The following is a 23592-nucleotide window of genomic DNA, read 5'->3' on the forward strand; positions in this document are numbered from 1 at the left end:
GGCGGGACAAAAGAGTGAGGTGGTGATTACTGAAACAGGTATTGCCCATTGTGACTACACAGAGCTGTTGCGCATGCTCATATGACCAAGGGAAACATTTTTATGAAATACATTTTCTGACCTTCGACTGGCAAGGTGTGTCTCTATTTACACATGAGTTTGCTCGAAGTCGCATACCACAACGCCTTTATCCACTAAAAATGTGGCTCAAAAGTAAGTTTTTTTTTCTTCTTGTGCTAATCAATAATTTATTTAAGTGTTTAGGCAGCGCATATTGAAATATTTCCTTTATTAAAATAATGTTTTCACTGCTGGTGAATAGCCGTGTGTGTTTTGTTCTTGTTTGGCAGCATGGATGGGGTTAAAAGCTCCATTATAAAAACGTCGTGCAGAAGGAGACCATCTCCCGAGTTAATTCATGGATTAATTGCTGCTAATCGGGAGACGGTCACCTGTATAAAAAGCCCGCAGTTTCCTGCGTTCTGGGTGGAGAGTAGTGGAGAGAGCGAGAGCAGGAGTCTGAAACAAAGTAAAGATATAGGATCAGGGAAGGCAATTGCTCGGGATGGGGTAAAAGCCACAACTAGACGGAACGCCACTTTAATTAATTCAATTGCTTTAAAAAAAACAGCATAAAAAGTTTGACACATGAGGAGAATACTTTAGCAATCAGAACCGATTAGGGGAAACCGGGGTTGGTTGTCACACTTTTTTACTCTTTATTCTGTGAGGTTCTGTTCCTCGTTATATTGAAGAATAACTCTTCACGTACAAATTGCGTACAAAAACAACATAACACTATTGAAAAAACCCACCGAACCGACCTTTCATTTCCCATTCCGCGCAATAAACAGCTGTATAAATAAAACCGGCCGGAACACGGGGTTCCGAAGCTGCACAGAGTATGAAAATGATACCCAAAATACAACCAAGTGAGGACATCGTAACACTATTGAAAAAAAAAAACACCGAACCGACCTTTACTGCCCATTCTGTGCAATACACAGCTTTATTTATAAAGCTGCCCGAAAGCTGCACAGGGGACGAACAAAAGATACAGCCGACACATAATACAGGAAGTAACATACTTATAAAAACTGTCCGAAGTGTTATGTTAACCGACCTTTTATTCCCTGCATTCAATGGGTTAATATGAATTGATCTATTTCAAATTCAAGAATGGGTATTCAGCCGAGGGGATGTTCGTTCATTTTTACTGTCTAGTAGACTTTACACACTACACTGTTGATAGAAACACCTGCAAAGAGGCTCTGATCACTACTTTAATACTGTACTGGATCGGAACACTGCATGTGTCTACAAATTCAGTGACGACAGAGAATACCATGTTATTATTATTTATTTCTTAGCAGAAGCCCTTATCCAGGACGACTTACAATTCTTAGGCTACAAGATATCACATTATTTTTACGTACAATTACATTATTTTTTTACACATTATTTTTACATACAATTACCCATTTATACAGTTGGGTTTTTACTGGAGCAATCTAGGTAAAGTACCTTGCTCAAGGGTACAGGAGCAGTGTCCCCCAACTAGGACTGAACCCACGACCCTAGACCCCAGAGCCCTAACCACTACTCCACACTGCTGCCCTAGCCAGATCTTGGTTTTTACTGATTAAGCACTAGAACACATTTCAACTATCTGTTGTACTCACAGGAAAACAAAATTGAGCAAAAACGGTTCTATGTCAGATGTAGAAGCTTTTATCTGGTGCTGAAACCACGCGTAAGATTCTGTAATTTTACTTTATAAGAATCAGTTTAATAGTTCATGTGGTATGCTGAGAACTCTCTGTACTCATTTCTAAAAAATGTCATGAATTCTGTAAACTGCTGAATGTGCTTAGCGTTGACAACCATTCAAGGCTGTGTACATCTAGTAATTCGTCCGTACTAGATGTGCATATTTTAAGAGTCATAATATAAGAAATGTGTGTGCACTTTTAAGGTGTTGACTGAGTAACCACATAGAAATTGTTGATTGTTCACTTTAACAAGCTAGTGTTGTTGATGAGACTGTTTTTAGAGTGAGATGCGACAGTAGTAAATGTGTGATATTGAGATTGCAATGTAAAACGAGTGAGATGTTGGTAGGATTGTTAAACTGTATCGCATTTTTAACATGGTATCTGTTGGGCGTGATGAGATTGGGGTTTCATTAGCCTGTAATTTAATATAAAACCCCTGCGGGTACAAATAAGACGGAGCATGTCGGATTTTGTTTTACAACACGTCTCAAGCCAGTGTTTATTAAATTAATAAGCAAGGGAACGGGAACTGGGAGCAAATAAAAAACGAAGGCAGCTAATGAACAAAGTTATTTGTAAACCCCGGCGGCCACTACAAAGCCCAATAATAAACACCCCAGATAACCCCACAATCACACTCCACATCCGTGCTCACAACATCCAGCCATTCAGTAATTGCTCCTTCCCTCTCTCCCACGCCCCAACACACCCCAGGCCAAAACACCACCTCTGTCTCCTCCTGTTACATTAGTAAATGTGCTCCCTCTGTGTAATTATTAGACGAACTGTCATGGACTTGCAATTGGTTTTTTTCAATAGTGTTATGGTGTCCTCACTTAGTTGTATTTTGGGTATCATTTTCATACTCTTTGCAGCTTCGGAACCCCGTGTTCCGGCCGGTTTTGTATACAGCTGTTTATTGAACCGAATGGGCAGTTAACGGTCAGTTCGGTGGGTTTTTTTCAATAGTGTTATGTTGTTCTCACTTAATTGTATTATGTGTACAATTTTCGTCATCTTTGCATCTTCGGAACCCAGTGTTCTGGGAGCTTTTTGGTGATAAACAGAAGGTTCTGGCCCGGAACGGGTTATGACAGTGCGTTATTAATCGGTTCTGATTGCTAAAATATTCTCCTCATATGTCTCTAACTTTTTATGCTGTTTTTAAAAGCAATTGAATTAATTAAAATGCCGTTCAAGGCCGTTGCGTCTCGTTCCGGCTTTTACCCCATCCTCAATTGCTCAGCCTGACCTTAGTGAACTTTTGTGTTTGTGATTTTTTTTTTTGACTGTATAATTTGCTCTGTGTGTTTATTTTTGTTTAAATAATTTTTACATAATATGTAAATAGGAGCGCAGCTTACGTTACCACTGTAGCCCTCATTGCCACACAGACACAAAACAAAGCACTTACCTAAGGATATATATCAGGGCTCTGGATTTAGAGGTTTAAAGGCTGGCAGAAGCAAGTCAAAGTGCAAAATCATATTCTCTGTGTGTGTTTAATGAGCGCACCGAATACTGGACTAATCGGGTCAATTGCAACGAACTGAAAGCAGCGTACTAACTGGGGATGATCCAGTGGTTAGTACGCAGCTCCGTACTAAACTAGTAAGTTAAATACCAATTACAACGAACTTGGCGGCTGAAGTTAGTCCCCAGCTGCGTACTAAAGAAGGTCTCAATTGCAACGAACCCAAAAATAACTGCTGCTGCCCTCTAGTGGATACTAAGTATGGGACTAACTTAGTCTAACTCTTGCTACGGACTAAGAATTTTAGTATCGTACTAAGTGGAATAGTGGAAGACATGTGAAAGTCCCAGAATGTACTGGCAGTTTATTTTTGCTGAAATAATAATGCGTGCATGTAATATACACATATATATGTCGTCACTATATTTGAATGAAGGAAGGTGTCGGCAGCATTACAGTCATGCATGTAGAGCTTGTAGTATGCAATAGTATGTTTCACATTTGAGAGACGTATTTATTTATTTATTTGTTGTTTTTTTTTTTTGGGGGGGGGCAGCAAGTCTTTTCATTCCCTTTAATTTGAGGGGACTCGGCACTGGTGGTTCTTAGGGGCGAGCACGGATATTGAGGAGTAGGGACACAGTGGGTAGAATGTGAGTTAAGTGTTATTTTACGTAGTAAGACCTGGGGGCACATTGAAAAATAAAATAAACAGTGCTCTTCTCAGGGTGTTTTTAGAAGTAATACGCTGCTTCTTCAGAATACCACCCCTTCCCTGTTTTGTATTTGTTGTGGTCCAATGAGAACGGTGTCGAAACAGCCCGGGTGTGTTATCCTTTACTCCCTTTAAAATAGCAAGGGCCCCGCCGCACGAGCTGCAACTGTCTGTATCATGTATAAAGCTAATGTTGTAATCAAAACCAGAAATCAAAATTAAACAAGCTTTGCTAGTTTATTTCATGGCAGTGCACTTGGTTGAGTATTTTATAGGCAGTCCGTGCACACATATAAATATATGTTAGAGACTAATTTGTAACATTGTAAAAAGGATTATCAGCTCATAATATCGTAACATACATACATTACTGTTACAAATATTTCAAATGTTCTGATTCAGAGACATCCCGCCTTGCGCCGTGTCTGGCTCACTAAGGATAAAGCGGTTCTGAATGAATGAATGAAAGAATGATTCAGAGCCTCCTTCAGTTCCTGTTTGGTAACAACAACAATGTTTGATCCTTAGTACCGTACTAAAGATGGGGATCAGCTAGTCTCTAACTTTGTTCCGCTTGTTTTTTCGTTGCAATTGGTACTAACAGCTGGGGATGATCCCGAGATAGTACCGTACTAGCTAGTACGCAACTTAGTACGCAGCTCCGTACTAACTCTGCAAGTTCGATGCAATTGACCCATCCAGTTTAACATTGTTTTATTTTGCTTATTATAGTCTTTAATAACTCTCTGGTCATTGATATAACTAGGTTGGCAGGTCTGGACTGTACAACTACAGCACTGTCTTTGTAATCCAATGTATTGATTTACATTCTTCTTCTGAGGGCACAGCGTGTTGCAGTTTTGCAGGTGGTCTTGAGAGCATATGTTCAGCTTCTGTGCTGGTCCAATTAAACATTAACTTTTATATTTAAGTATATCTTATTAACCATTGCTGTTTTTCTTGGTTTAGGACGGTCCTGCCTGGTCTTTGGTTTCACTGTCACCGTTGGGATGTTTACAGTGGTCTATGTGTTCCAGTAAGTGAGAATGCACCTGTAGGAGTTGAACAAACAATTAGAAACTGCCTTAACACTGCCACCAGAGCGAGGACAGCAGGAAGCTGGTTGTTCTGTAAGGATATGGGGCTGTTCCTCTGTGATTACTGGCTCTGGTTATTCCTGTGAAAGTTGCCTGACATTAGGGTTATCACATTCCCAGAGTGAAAAACTAGGACATTATTTTTCTTCAGTGACTGATGCCGATAGCCGTATATAATAAAACCAATCATAATTTAAAAGTTAAACATCAGGAGTATTTAATGCACACCTGATGTTGGTGGGGGTTGAAGTAGGAGTCTGTTTGTTGGGTACTGTACTGTACTGTGTATGTGTTTGAACAACTGTAAACCGCTTAGCGGTCCCGTGCTAGTTTAGGTAAAAGTTTAGCTAGTGCTCCAAGTTGGAGCTAGACTTTTGTTTTTGATTTAATAAAAGTGTGCAAAAAGCATTTAACTACAGTTCTCTGTCTGGGTCGAGTACTTTAAGGGTGCAAACCAGACTGGGCTGGGACGCTTTGCCACATTTGGTTAAGGAGGTTGTGTGGTCCAGTGGTTAAAGAAAAGGGGCTTGTAACCCAGAAGGTCCCCGGTTCAAATCTCAGCTCAGCCACTGACTCGCTGTGTGACCCTGAGGAAGTCACTTAACCTCCTTGTGCTCCGTCCTTCGGGAGAGACGTTATTGTAAGTGACTCTGCAGCTGATGCATAGTTCACACACCTTAGTCTCTGTAAGTCTCCTTGGATAAAGACGTCTGCTAAATAAACTAATAATAATAAATATTGAGGACACCTTGCTTTTGTTGTTTAGATCAGAACTGGACATGTAGGTTTCAGTGTAGTTAATTTGCGTATTCATGAGAGATGACCGTACGTTTTACCAATACAACAAGTTACCGTTTTGAGTGAATATTATAAAAATAAGACATTATCTGATGGTGCTAAAATGAAGTAGGCATGTTCAAAATAAATGACCTGTATTTTTTCTTGAACAGTTCCAACAGCACTCTGCTTTCAGTCCCCAAATACACACGCCTAAACCCTGATCAGCCTGTGTAAGTATAGCCTGATGAACATCTTTCTGTTCTTCATTTTAGTTCAATTCAGAAATGCTGTTCACGTTAGTACGTATTAAGATACAGTTACTAAGCACAGCCTGCATCGTTGAATTAAGTAAGTCGCTTCAGAAGAGCGGTACTTCTAGACTTTTGAAGCCATGGTAACTACACTCACTTGGGGGATGGGGTGGGGGGGGGGGGGGGGGTACCTATAGGGGTTGTATTGCTTCAGTGAAATATGTACTCTATACCTAGTGTACAAGACCACAAGAGAAGTGCTGTGGTAGTGTAAGTATGAAATACTAATCATTTGAATTTCGAAAACTGAGCACCGTCACCCCAGCTCGTGTTATCCAGAGGCAGAACTTTATTTCTTCATTCGCCATCTTGACAGCAAAGCGTTGTATAGCGTAAATGTCTCAAACCCTCTGCTGTTTGGGATTTTTTTTTTGATAAATATCCATACTACCCCAAAAAGTTGAATGCAAACTGTGCCAGCGACTCGTATCATGGAGATTCAAACAATCTTCAGGATCGCTTGACAATAAGTTCTTCTTATTATTATTGCGACCAGCCCTGTCACTCTCTTTAATTCAATGTAACGTTTGTTCTTTTGGGCACATATTCACAATATGTGGGAAGTGCTGCCAGCCTTGCTATAATATAATGGCATTTATCCATAATGGAAGGTATAACGAGCGTCGACTGTATCAACATGCATCTTAACCAGGTGTTTCTAAACGCATCTCTCTCTCTCTCTCTCTCTCTCTCTCTCTCTCTCTCTCTCTCTCTCTCTCTCTCTCTCTCTCTCTCTCTCTCTCTCTCTCTCTCTCTCTCTCTCTCTCTCTCTCTCTCTCTCTCTCTCTCTCTCTCTCTCTCTCTCTCTGCTGATTCCCGGACAGCAATAAAGTCGAGTTGCGAACAAAGACCCCCTGGAATGCCCCTATTCTGTGGGAGGGGACTTTTAACAGGACCTATTTGGAGCAGTTTTACAGGAACAATCCCGTGACCATCGGGCTGACTGTGTTTGCACTTGGGAAGTAGGTGTTTCTGTTGCTTACAAACACTTTTCTTAGATTTGTTTGGAATGGGGGGGGGGGGGGGACGCACGGTGGCGGTGCTAGCTGATTGGGGGCCCTAAGCAGGAAATATTTTTTTGGCCACTCCTTTATGTTGTAATTAATTGCTATTAATCCAACTCTGATTCTTAATTAAAACGTTGATAACCCGTAAATTGCTAAATGAATTTAGCTAATACAGCTTTTTCCTCCAGAGTAAAATATGCTACTGATTTTCTGAAAGTAATTATAAAAGTTTTTTTAAAGGTGCAAATCTAGCAAGAGCCAAAAAGTAGGCATGGATAAAAGAAATACATTTTTTTTCACTTAAACAGTTTATTAGCTGGAGTTTATTTGCATTAGAAAAAGTGGAGCAAATTTTGCACTGGAGCAAAAAGCATAAAAAAAATAACATTATGATATTGTGGCAATGTGCCCCGCCTCTGTGTGTATGTTTGTGTTTTATGTTGTATGTAGTGTGTAAATGTTGGTGCACAGGATATAAAAGGGTCTGTGTATTACGAGTGATTTAAAATATATAGTTGTATTTAGGCACAGGGATTGCATGAATCATGTCACGTGCAAATTAAAAGTGTATTGATAAGTGAGCACGAGAGTCGACAGATTAGTTCACGTGCTGGGATTGAAGTGAATAATTAATTGGTAATTGAATCCCAGCACAATTGCATATATAGGGTTGTGTGTTCAGGGTGAAAGAACGGGAGAGAGTGAGGAGAGTAAAGTAAATTAAAAAATAAATAACCAATTGCTACGTCGTGCTGGAGTACTTGTTTGTTTAGTGTTCATCCCTGTGTGTTAGTGTCTGTTCGTTTTGGTTGTCTGTCTGTTTATTTTGGCGTCAAGTGCCGTGTTCTGTTTTGTTCAACCTTTTATTTTCTGTGTGTTATTAAAACACTGAGCGCTGCAGCTTCTCAGTTTCACCTTCCACTACTGTCTGTCTGTGTACTCCTTTCTGGTCTGACATCACCACTAAAGCCAGCTTGTCACACCACTAAACCCATACCAATAATATATATAGTCTCGTTCCTCATCTGAACAACCCAGCCCCAGATCAGCCAAAGATGCAGGATTTTATACATGTGACCATCTCCAGATTAGCAATAAGTTAATCAATCTGGAGATGGTAAAATTCTGTTTTTACTGTGCGCGGCTGACAGTCAATTTGTCAATAATCATTAGCTGCCACCCATGCATTCTCACAAGCCGTTTGGCAATGACAAGCTGCTAATCCCGCCTCTGCTAGACCAGATTTAAACCCAACCATATTACATTTTAAATCACCCGTGCTGCATAACCCAAACAATACAAAATAACACAAAATACACACAGGGGCGGGGTATACCCCGTCACACCTACTTGGACACTAAATTACTTGATACCAGTATCCCTGATAAGACAGTAGTCCCCTCTTTAAATAAATGCAGCACAAGCAGTCTCATAAGTACAGTGTTTCTTCAACAGCATATATTTTGTAGGAGTGTGAAACTTACCTGTAAAAAATTATTTTTTGCAATGGTGACTGCAATAAATGCTTTTCTAGGGTGCTGCAAATTGATACTAGAACCAAATTGTTCTGCTTATTATTCACGGGACTGTAAATGTATATGTTAACCAGGGAACAAGATGTCGCATGTTATCTTCATGCTTGACTGGCTCAGGCAGGCGTAGATTACAGGTGTTTTCTTTCACTTTGCAAAACAGGTGGGCAGCACCAAGCGATTCTTCATCAGAGTACACATTTCTCACTCAGTCATTAATTAAATATTTCAGCTGGCTGGCACTCATTTGGCTTTATATAGCCACGTTTAATTACTCAACAAAATGTTGTCTATATATAAGAAACATGCCATGCCTTATTTTATAAACTTTGCTATCAAGTAAAAATACATTTAAAAAAAAAAATCATGGCGTAACAAATATCAAAAAGTGGAATTAAGAATGGAGATCAGGAAACAAAACTAGTGTGTGCATCTGCTTATAGCTACGAGTTGTCGTTTTGTTGTGTTAAGACTAACCAGATATCTCTTACTGTCACACAGATACCTGGATAAGTATTTGGAGAAGTTTCTGGCCTCTGCAGATAAATATTTCATGCCTGGCCACAAAGTTATCTACTACGTGATGGTGGATGATCACTCCAAACTCCCGTACATTGAATATGGAACCAGACGCTTCTTAAAATCCCGGGTTGTTGCAAAAGAAGCCAGGTGGCAGGACATCAGCATGATGCGCATGAAGACTCTGGCAGACATGCTGCAGGACTTCATCAAGGACGAGGTAGACTATGTGTTTTGCATGGACGTGGACATGGACTTCCGAGCCCCCTACGGGGTGGAGACACTGGGGGAACTCGTGGCCCAGGCCCAAGCCTGGTTCATGAATTCACCCAATACTGAGTTTACCTACGAGAGACGACCCGAATCCAAAGCATACATTGAAATGGGGCAGGGCGACTTCTACTACCACGCGGCTGTGTTTGGGGGAACCCCGTCACGGGTTTTGGATCTAGTGAGAAGTTGCTATGCTGGTATAATGGAAGACAAGAAAAATAACATTGAGGCTGTATGGCATGATGAAAGCCATCTCAATAAGTATTTTTTGGAACACAAGCCCACCTTGATTTTATCGCCAGAGTACTGCTGGGATTTTACGATATATACAGAAATGGAACATGTCAAGTTGGCTTGGGCTATGAAGGACTATGCAGAAGTAAGGGACAATGTTTAGCCAGCAAGGAACCAGAACTGGGAACTGTTCATATCATTGACCTTTAAAATCAGTTATACCAAAGACACTTGCTGATGAGCTGTTTGGATTTCTCATTGTAACAGGGTTTTGACATTTCTCTGTGGAATACCTTTTTCATTTCTCTGTGGAACATTTTATGTTGCTGTTAGTATCATAACTGTCCCCTGAAACTCTGTCCCTTTCTATAAAACCCATTTTTCAAAAGTTATTATTGTATAGTGTTTCCTCTAAATGTATTGTAGCGTGCACGGGGGAAGGCAGCAGCAGGGCTGGTAGGTGACGTAATCACACACAAAGACATAAGCCCGATATACGCTCCTTGCAAAGGAACTGGCTCTTTTATACAGCGGTATCGGCGCTATGCTTCAGTGTGAGAGGTCCGGGGTTCACGCCCGCCCTCCGCCTGTGTGTGGATTGCCTCGCCCAGTGTGATGCGCCTGCCTGCGTCAACCACAGTGTCACAGGGCACTTTTTTTTCTTCATATGTTGTATGTTTTATAAGAACGCGCCTGAGCAGTGCTGAAGAGTGGTCTGCTTTGTATAAAACTATTAACTACATTTGTAATATGAAACCGTACATTTTGAAATGCATTTTAACCCATTAAGTACCAAATACATTTATTTTTAAAAAAATCAGCACACAAGCTGTATTTGTGTCATTTGATATACATTACTGTGGCAGTCTGGCTCGCAGTGGTGTGGTGGATGACGTCACGGACCAGGAAGTAACTGACTCCAAAACAGTGGATGGGCGGGTGAAACCGAGTGCAAAAGCACTCAGCGTATTTAATAATAAACAAACAAAATATTTAAACAAAATACAAACAAAAGGGCACGAGGGCCAAACGAATAAATAAACAAACAAGTAAGTGCCGTGCTGGATAATCCAGCACGTATTAGCAATTGTTTTTTAAATGTTATTCCTTCTCTCCGCTCCCCGTACTCTCTACTCCAACACCCCCAACATCAAGTGCAGAGAGCTGCAGGTTTATATACTCTGGCCGAGGGATTAACTAGTTGGTAATTATCTTATTATCCCCCGGCCAGAGTCTGCACGCGTTTGGTAAGGATGCATGACTGTCAGCTATTTAAGTAATCAGTAGCTGATCAGCCATGCATCCTCACGGGGTTTTTAAATAATAATAAAAGACGCGGCGCTTTTACCCGCGCCGCAAACAAAAATACAAATAATAATAAATAGGGGCGGGACACTCCGCCACACATGCCCCCCCTTGTGCGCAGCACACATGGCCCCAACGGCCACCTCCCCCCTCAGTCTTAAAGTCCCGGAAGAGGGGGAAGCAAGTTACTTCTGGGGGGTGGCCATGGTGGAATCTCTGGCACCCCCCCATTCTTCGTGGCCGGCAGCTCCCTCTTCCGGGGCTCCCGCCACACTCTATCCTGCCGCGAAAGTGCGGCTGGGGGAGCTGGTCTCCTGACCTCTCCCCCCTTCTTCATGGCCGGCAGTTCCCCTCCGTGGGGCTCCGACCACATGATCTCCAGCCGCGAAAGTGCGGCTGGGGGAGCTGGTCTCCTGACCTCCCCCCCTTTCTTCATTTCTGGCAGCTCCCTTTCATGGAGCTCCGGCCATCGTGTAGCGACCCCAGGCGAAGCAGGATCCCTGGCGACCCCAGGTGAAGCCGGACCCTCGACGACCCCAGGCGAAGCAGGATCCCTGGCGACCCCAGGCAAAGCCGGACCCTCGACGACCCCAGGCGAAGCAGGATCCCTGGCGACCCCAGGCGACGGCAGCAGCAGCGGACCCTCGGAAGGCGACGGCAGCAGCAGCGGACCCTCGGAAGGCGACGGCAGCAGCAGCGGACCCTCGGAAGGCGACGGCAGCAGCAGCGGACCCTCGGAAGGCGACGGCAGCCGCAGCGGACCCTCGGAAGGCGAACTCGGGAGGGGAGCCCCTGGCCATGGAGGCGGCAGCAGGAGCTCCACTTCTCCCTCGTACCCTGTGTCCTGTGGAGAACAAAAGGCAGCCCCAGGCGATGCAGAACAGCCATCCCCAGGCAATGGCAATGGTGGGAGGGGAAAGCAGTCCTCCCACAGCGGCTGAGACGGAACCAGCAGGTATTCACCCTCTGCTGGTGGAGCTGGGAGTGGCAAGCAGTCCTCCCACGGCGGCTGAGGCGGAACCAGCAGGTATTCACCCTCTGCTGGCGGAGGTGGGAGGGGCAAGCAGTCCTCCCACGACGGTTGAGGCAGAACCAGCAGGCATTCACCCTCTGCTGGTGGAGGTGGGAGGGGCAAGCAGTCCTCCCACGACGGTGGAGGCGGAACCAGCAGGCATTCACCCTCTGCTGGTGGAGGTGGGAGGGGCAAGCAGTCCTCCCATGACGGTGGATGTGGAACCAGCAGGCATTCACCCTCTGCTGGTGGAGGTGGCGGAGGCAGAGGCAGCTCTTGCTGCTCTGCTCCTGGTGATGGTGGAGGCAGAGGCGATGGGGCGGATGCTGGCCACTCAGAGGGAGGCTGTGGCGGTGCTGGCTCCCTCTGCTGTGGCGGCTGGGCTGGTGTGTGCCGTGCTCCCTTCAGCAGCATAAATAGAGGCTGCTGGGGAACACCAGCATCCTGCCCTTCTCCCCCCCAGAAAAATTCAGGGGGTTGAGCCTGTAACTCCTCCCCTTCTGGCTCTTGGGACTGCAGCTTGGGTCCTAAGGCTGTGGAAGCGCAGACTTCCACCTCTTGGGCTATGGACGCACCGACTCCCCCCTCTTTGGGCTGTGGACGCACCGACTCCTCCCTCTTGGGCTGTGGACGCACCGACTCCTCCCTCTTGGGCGTAGGACGTTCGGGCTCCTCCCACTCGGGCGTAGGACGGTCGGGCTCCTCCCACTCGGGCGTAGGACGGTCGGGCTCCTCCCACTCGGGCGTAGGACGGTCGGGCTCCTCCCACTCGGGCGTAGGACGGTCGGGCTCCTCCCACTCGGGCGTAGGACGTTCGGGCTCCTCCCACTCTGGCGTAGGACGTTCGGGCTCCTCCCACTCGGGCGTAGGACGTTCGGGCTCCTCCCACTCGGGCGTAGGACGTTCGGGCTCCTCCCCAGGCTGTGGAGGCGAAACCAGCAGGCATTCTCCCTCTGCTGGTGGAGACGGTAGCGATGGCTCCTCTCCCTCTGATGCTGGAGACGGCAGCGATGGCTCCTCTCCCTCTGACGCTGGAGACGGCAGCGATGGCTCCTCTCCCTCTGACGCTGGAGACGGCAGCGATGGCTCCTCTCCCTCTGACGCTGGAGACGGCAGCGATGGCTCCTCTCCCTCTGGCGCTGGAGACGGCAGCGATGGCTCCTCTCCCTCTGGCGCTGGAGACGGCAGCGATGGCTCCTCTCCCTCTGGCGCTGGAGACGGCAGCGATGGCTCCTCTCCCTCTGGCGCTGGAGACGGCAGCGATGGCTCCTCTCCCTCTGGCGCTGGAGACGGCAGCGATGGCTCCTCTCCCTCTGGCGCTGGAGACGGCAGCGATGGCTCCTCTCCCTCTGGCGCTGGAGACGGCAGCGATGGCTCCTCTCCCTCTGGCGCTGGAGACGGCAGCAATGGCTCCTCTCCCTTTTGTGCTGGAGATGGCAGCAGCAGGGTCTCTCCCATATCCGCAGCCAGGTAGTTGAACACCATGGCTGCGATGTCTGGGAGGGAAGCTGGGTGGTGTTGCTGTTCCCAGGCCTCCCAGCGCTCCCCATCTCTTGCCCACAGGAGGTTGATCACTGCAGGGAGGGCTTCCTCATAATCCCTCCCCGGCTCCACCAGCCAGTCCCAGACTCCCTCAGAGGAGAGTGCATTCGTCCTCTTTGGAGGATGCAGGTCCTCCCTCACTGGACGCTCTGGCTCCTCTTTCTCCTGCCATGGAGGGGGTTGGTCGGGTGCTACGTGACCCACCTCCCCAACAGCGAAGCACCACTCCTCACCTTTCAAGCAGGTGGGGCAGACGTCCAGCATGGTTGAGCTACAGTGGGACCTGCGACCGGCCCCACGCTGCTGTAGCTGCTGCTTCCTCCGTCCGCTTCTTCCCATATTTTTTTTTCCCCCCAAAAACACACAAAAAACACTTTGAGAAAAAAAAAACGAACAAAAAAAACGAGCTTTTCTTTCCTGGTCCGGCTATTGGAGGCGTTTGTTTTGTCCCACGCAGGACACCATATGTGGCAGTCTGGCTCGCAGTGGTGTGGTGGATGACGTCACGGACCAGGAAGTAACTGACTCCAAAACAGTGGATGGGCGGGTGAAACCGAGTGCAAAAGCACTCAGCGTATTTAATAATAAACAAACAAAATATTTAAACAAAATACAAACAAAAGGGCACGAGGGCCAAACGAATAAATAAACAAACAAGTAAGTGCCGTGCTGGATAATCCAGCACGTATTAGCAATTGTTTTTTAAATGTTATTCCTTCTCTCCGCTCCCCGTACTCTCTACTCCAACACCCCCAACATCAAGTGCAGAGAGCTGCAGGTTTATATACTCTGGCCGAGGGATTAACTAGTTGGTAATTATCTTATTATCCCCCGGCCAGAGTCTGCACGCGTTTGGTAAGGATGCATGACTGTCAGCTATTTAAGTAATCAGTAGCTGATCAGCCATGCATCCTCACGGGGTTTTTAAATAATAATAAAAGACGCGGCGCTTTTACCCGCGCCGCAAACAAAAATACAAATAATAATAAATAGGGGCGGGACACTCCGCCACAATTACATTTAGACTTAACTTTTGCGGTTTACAAAATTCAAGTAATTTATCATAACAATATAGTTAAAGAGAAAATTCAAATAACAGGAAGAAGTCAGTTAAAAATGCTTGAAAAAAATCATTCAAAAGTAGCCTGTCTTCAAATGAGGACAGTGGCACTTAATGGTTAATGTAACCTCTACTGTACATTAAGATAGGCTGGGCTAGATTTTCACAGTGGAAAATCTTCCGTCTTTGTCACTAGGACCAGAAACTTTTGAACTTTTTGGTGTCGCAGTGAGCCCTTTTGTTCTTTAACTCGTCAGGTTTTTCAAGATTATTGCTCAGTATGTTTTTTTTTCTTTTTTTAACTGGACAGGGTTTTTTTTTTGTCCTTTTGGGTTTTGTGATGCAATTTGTCTTCATGTTTTTGAATGTAATGCTCAGTACAATGTAACAAGCTTCTGGGTGGAAAGTGTTCAAACTAGCATGCATGCCAACAGTCCCTATATGGTCGGGACAGTCCCGATTTCCTAGAAAATGTCCCGCGTCCCGATGCATATGAAGGAGGTCGCGATATTTACCCATAGGAAAAAAGAAATCTGCACAGTAGAGTTAGTGAAAACCACGCGCTGTGCTCTTCATGCGGCTGACGCATCTGCTGATCACTAACGTATACAAAAGTAAGAACGCTTCAGAACGTCTATTTTTACTGTCATGATGGTTGTGTCGTGTCGGGGTGGTGGATACGTCTATTATATGATAGAGTGTTTTTTGCGACTACAATACTGTTAACTACTAATAATGAAGGAAGGACGTCTTTTCATTCCCTTTAATTTGAGGGGACTCGGCACTGGTGGTTCTTAGGGGCGAGCACGGATATTGAGGAGTGGGGGCACACTGAAAAATAAAATAAACAGTGCTCTTCTCAGGGTGTTTTTAGAACCTATTCGGAATACCGTCCACCCCTTCCCTGTTTTGTACTTGTTGTGGTCCAATGAGAACGGTGTCGAGCTCCCTTTACTCCCTTAAACCTCAGAGCTACAAACATCTTGGGAATGGAGGTTGTTTGTGCGTGTGAAATATCCGTAACTCTGACAAACATAGTTTTCGACGATCTTAGTAACATCACAGTAATGCAATACTCATAGTTAGTGTATTTTTTTTAACGGTACTATAAATGGAAAAAAGCTACATTTAACTTACTATTGACAATTTTCACTGCAGCAAAAACACAGTTTTAAACGTCCAGGCTTGAAAAAAGCAAAACAAACCGTGCTTTATTTAAAACTAAAATGTTCTCAGTAAAATTGCATGCACTTGTTTTGAAATCTGACGCACCTTATATAGGGGCGTCTACCTGTTGGAGTGATTTCATCATACTTCCGGTATATGAGCCTTCAATAGTTAATCCGTTGTTCGTTTTCTGCGTCTGAGAGGTTGTTATTCATGTTTTCTTGGAGTCCCATGGCACAACAACTTTCACCCGGAACAAAGTTGATAAAAGGTACTTTTTTCTTCTTGTGCTAATTAAATAATTGAGTTTAGTAGGCAGCGCATATTGAAATGTTGTCTTTTTTAAAAAAAATAATCTCTTCCTTGCTGGCAGAGAGGTAGGCATTTTAGATCAGCAACACCTGATATACAGTACATATTCTCTCATGATTATAATATTAAATTTCACACTTAACTGACGTCAGATATTTTCTAAACCTTGACTATTTGTATTATTGTATTGTGTGTTGAGCTCCGTGCTGTTCTAAAGAAAGGGTCTAAGCATATACAATAGGGATGGGGTAAAAGCCTAAAAAATTAGACGCACTGCATGCAACGGGTTAATATGAATTGATCTATTTCAAATTCAAGAATGGGTATTCAGCCGAGGGGATGTTCGTTGATTTTTACTGTCTAGTAGACTTTACACACTACGCTGTTCAGCCTTGATAGAAACACCTGCAAAGAGGCTCTGATCACTACTTTAATACTGTACCGGATCGGATCACTACATGTGCCTACAAATTCAGTGACGACAGAGAATACCATGTTCTTGACCAGATATTGTTTTTACTGATTTAAGCACTAGAACAAATTTTATGTGTTGTACTCACAGGAAAACAAAATTGAGCAAAAACGGTTCTATGTCTTAGATGAAGAAGCTTTTTACATAATATTTAAATAGGAGCGCAGCAGCGCTGTTTGCCCCTACCTTTGTATTTTGGTTTCATTTCCTGGGCTGACGTTACCACTGTAGCCCTCACTGCCACAAATACACAAAACAAAGCACTTACCTGAGGATATTGGGTTACATCAGGGCTCTGGATTTAGAGGTTTAAAGGCTGGCAGAAGCAAGTCAAAGTGTAAAATCATATGCGGTGTGTGTGTGTTTAATGAGCGCACCGAATACTGCATTAATCGGGTCAATTGCAACAAACTGAAAGAAGTGTACTAACTGGGGACGATCCCGTGGTTAGTACGCAGCTCCGTACTAAACTAGTACGCAAGTTAAATACCAATTGCAACGAACTTGGCGACTGAAGTTAGTCCCCATCTGCGTACTAAAGAAGGTCTCAATTGCAACAAACCCAAAAATAACTGCTGCTGCCCTCTAGAGGATACTAAGTACGGAACTAACTTAGTCTAACTCTTGCTATGGACTAAATATAGGCTGCTGATTAGGTGTAGTATTGTTAGCATTCTGTGAACAGAGTAGCAACAAATAAAATATATTTAGGGCTTCTGATTTTCTGTATTTTACCCCGACTTTTCTATTCGACTTTAAAAATGTAATTGATGCCTGTTAAGCCATTCGTTTATCTCAATCACAACTGTGTTGGTCCAATTAAACATTAACTTTTATATTTAAGTAACCATTGCTGTTTTTCTTGGTTTAGGACGGTCCTGCCTGGTCTTTGGTTTCACTGTCACCGTTGGGATGTTTACAGCGGTCTATGTGTTCCAATAAGTGTGAATGCACCTGTAGGAGTTGAACAAACAATTAAACTGCCTTAACACTGCCACTAGAGCGAGGACAGCAGGAAGCTGATTGTTCTGTAAGGATATGGGACTGTTCCTCTGTGATTACTGGCTCTGGTTGTTCCCGTGAAAGTTGCCTGACACTAGGGTTATCACATTCCCAGAGTGAAAAACTAGGACATTATTTTTCTTCAATTATTTGATGCCAATAGCTGTAATAAATGTATATACAGTAATAGCACAATCATAATTTAAACGTCAGGTGTATTCATTGCAGATCGTAGCAATTCATTGTTTTCTTTCTATTGTCATCTGTCCAATGTACAAAAAGCCAAGTTAGAACAATTAAATCAGCTATCATATACAGTGCCGTGTAGAAGTATTTGGCCCGTCTGATTTTCTGCATTTTTGCATATTTTCGACACTGAATGTTATCAGATCCTCAACCAAAACCTAATATTAGATAAAATGGACCCTGAGTGAATAAATAACACAAAAATGTGATACATATTTCATTTATTTATTAAAGAAAGTTATGCAACACGCAATGCCCCCGTGTGAAAAAGTAATCGCCCCCTTAGACTCAATAACTGGTTACGCCACCTTTACAACAATTACAACAAAAACATTGCACTCTTGCTATCACTTGGTTGCTTTCCAGTCATGATTTGAATGAAATAATAGGGTGAAATAACAGAAATACAGTATCACTGAAATAACACGATGCCGCAAGTATCCGATCGGAAACAAGAAGAACACGCGACTGAGAGGCTGTGAGAGCGCAAAGCCTTCCCTTGTAGGAGATGTTACTGCTGTATTCCTCCGCACACCGCACTACTTTGTATTTCCATACGCTAAGCAATATTTTCCGCAACTCGAAAATTTTATTTATGCCTTATGGAATTTTTTGCGTAAGGTCGAATTTGCGTAAGTCGGGTCTTGCGTAACCCGGGGAGCGTCTGTAATAAGAATGTTTATTTTATTTTTGAAAATAAACACAACCTAATACATGATAACTAGCTGAGCACACTGCTACAATTTTGTGCTTAACCCTTTCCAGCCGACGCGCTCTAATTTCATTGAAAAAATCATGATGACGGCTAGGATGGATGTGGCATATATTATTTTGAACTTGAAGAAGAGTCTCACTGCCAGCGCAATTAAGACAGCGGACTCGAAGTTCTTTATCTACAATTTCAGGACTGATAATCAGCGCATAATCTAAACGGTAAATACTTAACATAATTAGTCGTATTGTTTTATATATATATATATATATATATATATATATATATATATATATATATATATATATATATATTGTTTTTAAAACTTTTATATTTGTTGGGTTTAAAAAAAAAAAAATCGGTGCGTCATGTCTGTTTGTGTGCTTGCATGCAGAGCTAACTTTGTAAGATCCAAACTGTACTAGCATAGAACAAAAATAAAATTAAAATATTTAAGTTAGTTTCACTTCTGTTTGTGTTCATTTTAGTTTCTTTTCCCTCCTTTTTTAAGTTGTTTTTCCTCAGGAGAAAATAGACATACTGTGTGCGATGCGAAACTACTTCAGCAGTACATGTTGAATATTATTATTATTTGTTTATTTAGCAGACGCCTTTATCATCAATGCAAGATCATTCTGAAATAAATGTGTAATTTTCTTGGTTAATCCAAAGTAAATATTTAAATGAATTTAACGGGGTTTTTTTGTAATTTTATAAAATTCAGTTTTGTGCTTTTTAAAGAAAAGGCTGCAAGTTACCTGTGATGATGATGTCATCACATGGATTGCATAATTGTCATTAATGCACCTCTATCAAGGTTTGTATGGGTCCTTGGAATCCTGGAAAGTCCCAGAAAATGGCTTTGCCCTTTCTCTAAAACAGATAAAACTGCTCCAAATTGTAGCCCAAGATAACATTGTGTAATATTAAAAGGTTCATGGAACACAATGTGTAACCGTTTTTGCAGTTGTGCCCTGCCCACTGAGGTCAAGCGACATCATCAACTATTCCAAATTAGAGAGTTATTATTATCATTGCAGACATTTAGCAGAAGCCTTTATCCAAGGTGACTTACAAGGTTTATTAAGCAATAAAATACAATCTAATATAAAATCAACAATAACATGTAGCAACTGCAACATCACTATAATATATTTAGCCACAGACAAGAGTGAACACTAAAAAGCAGAGTAAATAAAAACATGGCAGCAGATTAAATAGGACAGTCCAGAAATATGATAGAAAAAAGCAGGAGAGAAGTTTTGCAGGATTTACAAGTGGAGTCTAAACAGATGAGTTTTGAGGAGGTGTCGGAACGTGGTGTTGCACAGTGTAGTTCTGATGCTCACAGGCAGCTGGTTCCTCCACTGGGGAGCAAGAGAGGAAAAGGAACGAGCAGGGGCAGTAGAACAGTTGAGGGAAGGCGAGACCAGTCGGCATGCAGAGGAGGAACAGAGCGGGAGAGAGATTGAAGGTACAATCTGATTTACATGGCTTGAGTTCTTAAGCATCAAAGTAATTTTTTACTGGTTTGATGCCACTCCCTGTGTAAAAAGGTGAACACAAATCAAAAGTGGCTGAGCTTACCAGCAATACAAATGCCCCACAACTGCTGCCGTCTTGTTGCCTGGCTGACACAAGCTGACCAGATGTCCATTCCCTTTGCAACTCTTTGGTTGCCTTAGCACGTAAGGTCATATACTTCCTGGAAAATTATGAACAAATAAAAGACAGAGATGTTAATTCTATGCCTTCTCAATCTTATGTGATATGAATGATTTAAGGACAGCTGCTGTTTTTTTTTTCTTCTTAAAGGAACAGATAAGGACATCAGATATTCGTTAAAACTTGTAGGACTGCAAACATTAAGCAACAGCTGACAGCCACTATAAAATTCAAGGTTTGTACGTGTGAGAATTTTTTTGGATCAGTCTTTTATGACAACCATTACACACCTCCACATTTCCACGGACTGGATGTTGTTGTTTCTAGGCAAGGAATCCAATATTGAAACTTCCATTTGTGGAATGTTTGCTGCTAGAAGTACCCAAAGATTTGCATTGACGTTGATGGGAACAAATATCCACGTAAACTTGGACAGCTGAACCTGTATTAGATGGATAAATGTGTCTTGATCAAGGTGTACAACTACTTATGATGGCCAAAACTTATTGAACTTAACTGACAGAAATATAAATTTAAAATGATAAGACTACAACTACACAAACAAATGGGACATGGATCGTGGTCATCTAACCAGTTAAAATGTTGAACTTAGTACCACCCCTCTATACCTTGTCATTCAGCCGGTTAGGATGCTGCAGAGTATCAAAGTCCCTGTACTTCCCCATACACATGGTATCTGACCTGTCTGTCCCTTTGAACAACTACATGCTGGTGATCGTTCAGCATGTCCACTGCCTCGACGTGGACATGCTCTTCCACAACCACTGGGGGGCGGAGGTGCTGAGCACCCTTGTGGCTGCAATTCACCCAGGCTACTACAAGAATCCCAGGGAGGTGTTTCCATACGAGCGCCGGCCTGCTTCCCAGGCCTACGTGCCGCTGGACCAGGGAGATTTCTACTATGCCGGAGCCATGATTGGGGGGCTTATCGAAAACGTGCGTGCGCTAACCAGGACCTGCCACCAGGCTATACTGATAGACAAGCTGAATGACATTGAAGCGGTCTGGCAGGAAGAGAGCCACCTAAATAAGTACTTCTTGCAGCACAAGCCCACCAAGCTGCTGTCACCAGAGTACCTGTGGGACGACACGAAGCCCAAGCCGCCTGAGGATCCACTTCATTCGCTTCTCAACCGTGTTCAAAAACTACGCAGAGGTCTGGGAGAATGTTTAGATAAGGGGCACGTTTCAGATGACGTGGGACTCTCCATTATTGTAGAGCACCTTGGTACGGATCTGAAGTATCACAGTGCTCTTAAGTGATATATTGTTCTTGTTTAGAATCACTCTGTATGTCATGTCTTGTTTCAGTCAGCATGTCCTGCTGATAAAATCATCCCTTTGGCATCTCTAGAGCTCTCAAACATGTCTGCTCTCAAAATCACAGCAGGCAATACCATTGAGGTTACCAGACATCCCAAGAAAGCTGGAATTTTCCAAATTTTTAGCCTTCATTTTTTGTCCCGGTCAGCTCAAACTGTATCTTGTTCTGCTGTAAATGCCTGGAAGCCTTAAAGTTGCCTGCAACTTCTAGTTTTAGTTTAGTTGTTGCACCTTTAATTTTCCCTTTATTTAGTTGTATTTCTAATAAAACTGTTCCTTTATATTCACTAGAAACGTTGTCCAGCCTCATTATTTCAGTAGTGGTGGGTTCAACATGATTTGAATTCAAATAAACTATTATCTGAGCAGCAGTGTGGAGTAGTGGTTAGGGCTGTGGACTCCTGACCGGAGGGTTGTGGGTTCAATCCTAGGCGAGGGACACTGCTGCTGTACCCTTGAGCAAGGTTCTTTACCTAGATTGCTCCAGTAAAAACCCAACTGTATAAAAGGGTAATTGTATGTAAAAATAATGTGATATCTTGTAACAATTGTAAGTTGCCCTGGATAAGGGCGTCTGCTAAGAAATAAATAATAATAATATTAAGTACCTTTACTGGGCCATCATTTCTGTGAAGTGTGTCATCCAAATTGGCTCCATGGATGTGTTCACTTGCCATCAGAATACATGTCTGTTTTTGCTGCAGCCATAAGTCTCACAATATTTGGCTGACACAGCCATCTATTAGGTTAAAAACATAATAGTTACAATACAAAGTTTGAAACTTCAGTACTAATAAAATACATATTAAAAGTAATACAATGCAATATATCTTCCAAAGCATATATTAATGATAATAGCAACCAAAATGTACTAATCCATTAAAAAAATAATTACTCACTAGCATATTAGAATTTCAGGCATTATTTCACTGTGGTTTGCTTCATGAAGAGGAATTTGAATTTCATGCATTATTTCACTGTGGTTTGCTTCATGAAGAGGAATTTGAATTTCATGCATTATTTCACTGTGGTTTGCTTCATGAAGAGGAATTTGAATTTCAGGCATTATTTCACTGTGGTTTGCTTCATGAAGAGGAATTTGCTTTATTGCTGCTGGTGTTCCCTGATATGATCCTAAGAAGACAGTCTCAGATGAACCAATACCAATAACACAGTCTTCACTGGATTGAATCTGGGATTGGTCAACATATGACAACCGTGGCATGCTATGCATGTGAAAAATTGATAATGTGGGGAATGACTAAAAAAAAGATTGAGAACCCATGACTTAAAATATACTGATATTTCTGTTAAATGCTACTACCTTATGGGAAATATCAGAAAAACAGATCTACAAAAAAGGAAGACAAATGGTTTATCAATTTCAAAAGTATAAACTGCAATATGTGCAAGTTGTGTGATTATCATTTCTGTCTCACTTTTCTGTAACATAAGTCATTGCAGAAAAAGAGAGGAAAAATGAAACCTACCCAAATCGTCCACAAAGTTCGTTCTCTGAAGGGAAAAGTACATTAATTAATTCAGTACTACAAAAAATATATATTATACAAATCATTTAAAGAACCCGAGTATGCTAACGAATGTCAACATGATCTAGAAGTGAAAAAAAAGGTTAAGGTATTTAAAAAAAAGAATCTTCAGATGAATATAAAGAGAGAGAGATTTGGTTACCTTTATTGATCAGAACTACTATGTTTGCTGAACCATGAAAGAATATGTATTTTTCAGTTTTCAAACCAATTATTATTATTATTATTATTATTATTATTATTATTATTATTATTATTATTATTATTATTATTCCAGATGAGGTTCACCCTGTTAAAATACACACAATGTATCACTGCATAAATACACGCTATTAGGCCAAGCTTTGAAAGAAGATATATTTATAATATATACAATTATTGTTTATAGCAGAGAATTGCAGAATTCGAGAAAATACTAAATACTGATATCTACAGAAGCGTCCTAGTGACACGATAGACAACACAGTGGAACGTCGCATATCCGAC

General features: G+C 42.6%; 2 protein-coding genes across 3 annotated transcripts in view; both read left to right on the plus strand.

Annotated features, from left to right (window-relative positions):
• Positions 1-82: 82 nt before the first annotated feature.
• LOC117396907 (N-acetyllactosaminide alpha-1,3-galactosyltransferase-like) lies at positions 83-21850 on the plus strand. 2 transcript variants are annotated; one of them, XM_033995223.3, is made up of 6 exons: positions 83-213; positions 4934-5000; positions 6012-6071; positions 6977-7114; positions 9193-9505; positions 21011-21850. In XM_033995223.3, the coding sequence occupies exons 1-6, from the start codon at positions 201-203 to the stop codon at positions 21494-21496; spliced, it is 1077 nt and encodes a 358-aa protein (XP_033851114.3). In that variant the 5' UTR covers positions 83-200; the 3' UTR covers positions 21497-21850. The 2 variants fall into 2 exon arrangements, with proteins under 2 accessions (XP_033851114.3, XP_033851113.3); XM_033995222.3 differs by lacking the exons at positions 6012-6071; positions 21011-21850 and having other exon boundaries at positions 85-213; positions 9193-10531.
• Positions 13501-23592, plus strand: part of LOC117396906 (globoside alpha-1,3-N-acetylgalactosaminyltransferase 1-like) — a 33380-nt gene continuing 23288 nt past the window's right edge. Inside the window, exon 1 of the mRNA XM_059005346.1 lies at positions 13501-16074. The gene's annotated coding sequence lies outside the window, so the exon portion shown is untranslated. The remainder of the gene's footprint in view (positions 16075-23592) is intronic.

The sequence above is a fragment of the Acipenser ruthenus genome, chromosome 31 (assembly GCF_902713425.1).
Source record: "Acipenser ruthenus chromosome 31, fAciRut3.2 maternal haplotype, whole genome shotgun sequence".
NCBI lineage: Eukaryota > Metazoa > Chordata > Actinopteri > Acipenseriformes > Acipenseridae > Acipenser > Acipenser ruthenus.

What these genes read in the sequence shown, in the direction of transcription:
- LOC117396907 (XM_033995223.3), top strand. An exon ending in ACAGTGGTCTATGTGTTCCA is followed by an intron (nt 5,001 to 6,011) that starts GTAAGTGAGAAT and finishes TTTCTTGAACAG; the next exon opens with TTCCAACAGCACTCTGCTTT. An exon ending in CTAAACCCTGATCAGCCTGT is followed by an intron (nt 6,072 to 6,976) that starts GTAAGTATAGCC and finishes ATTCCCGGACAG; the next exon opens with CAATAAAGTCGAGTTGCGAA.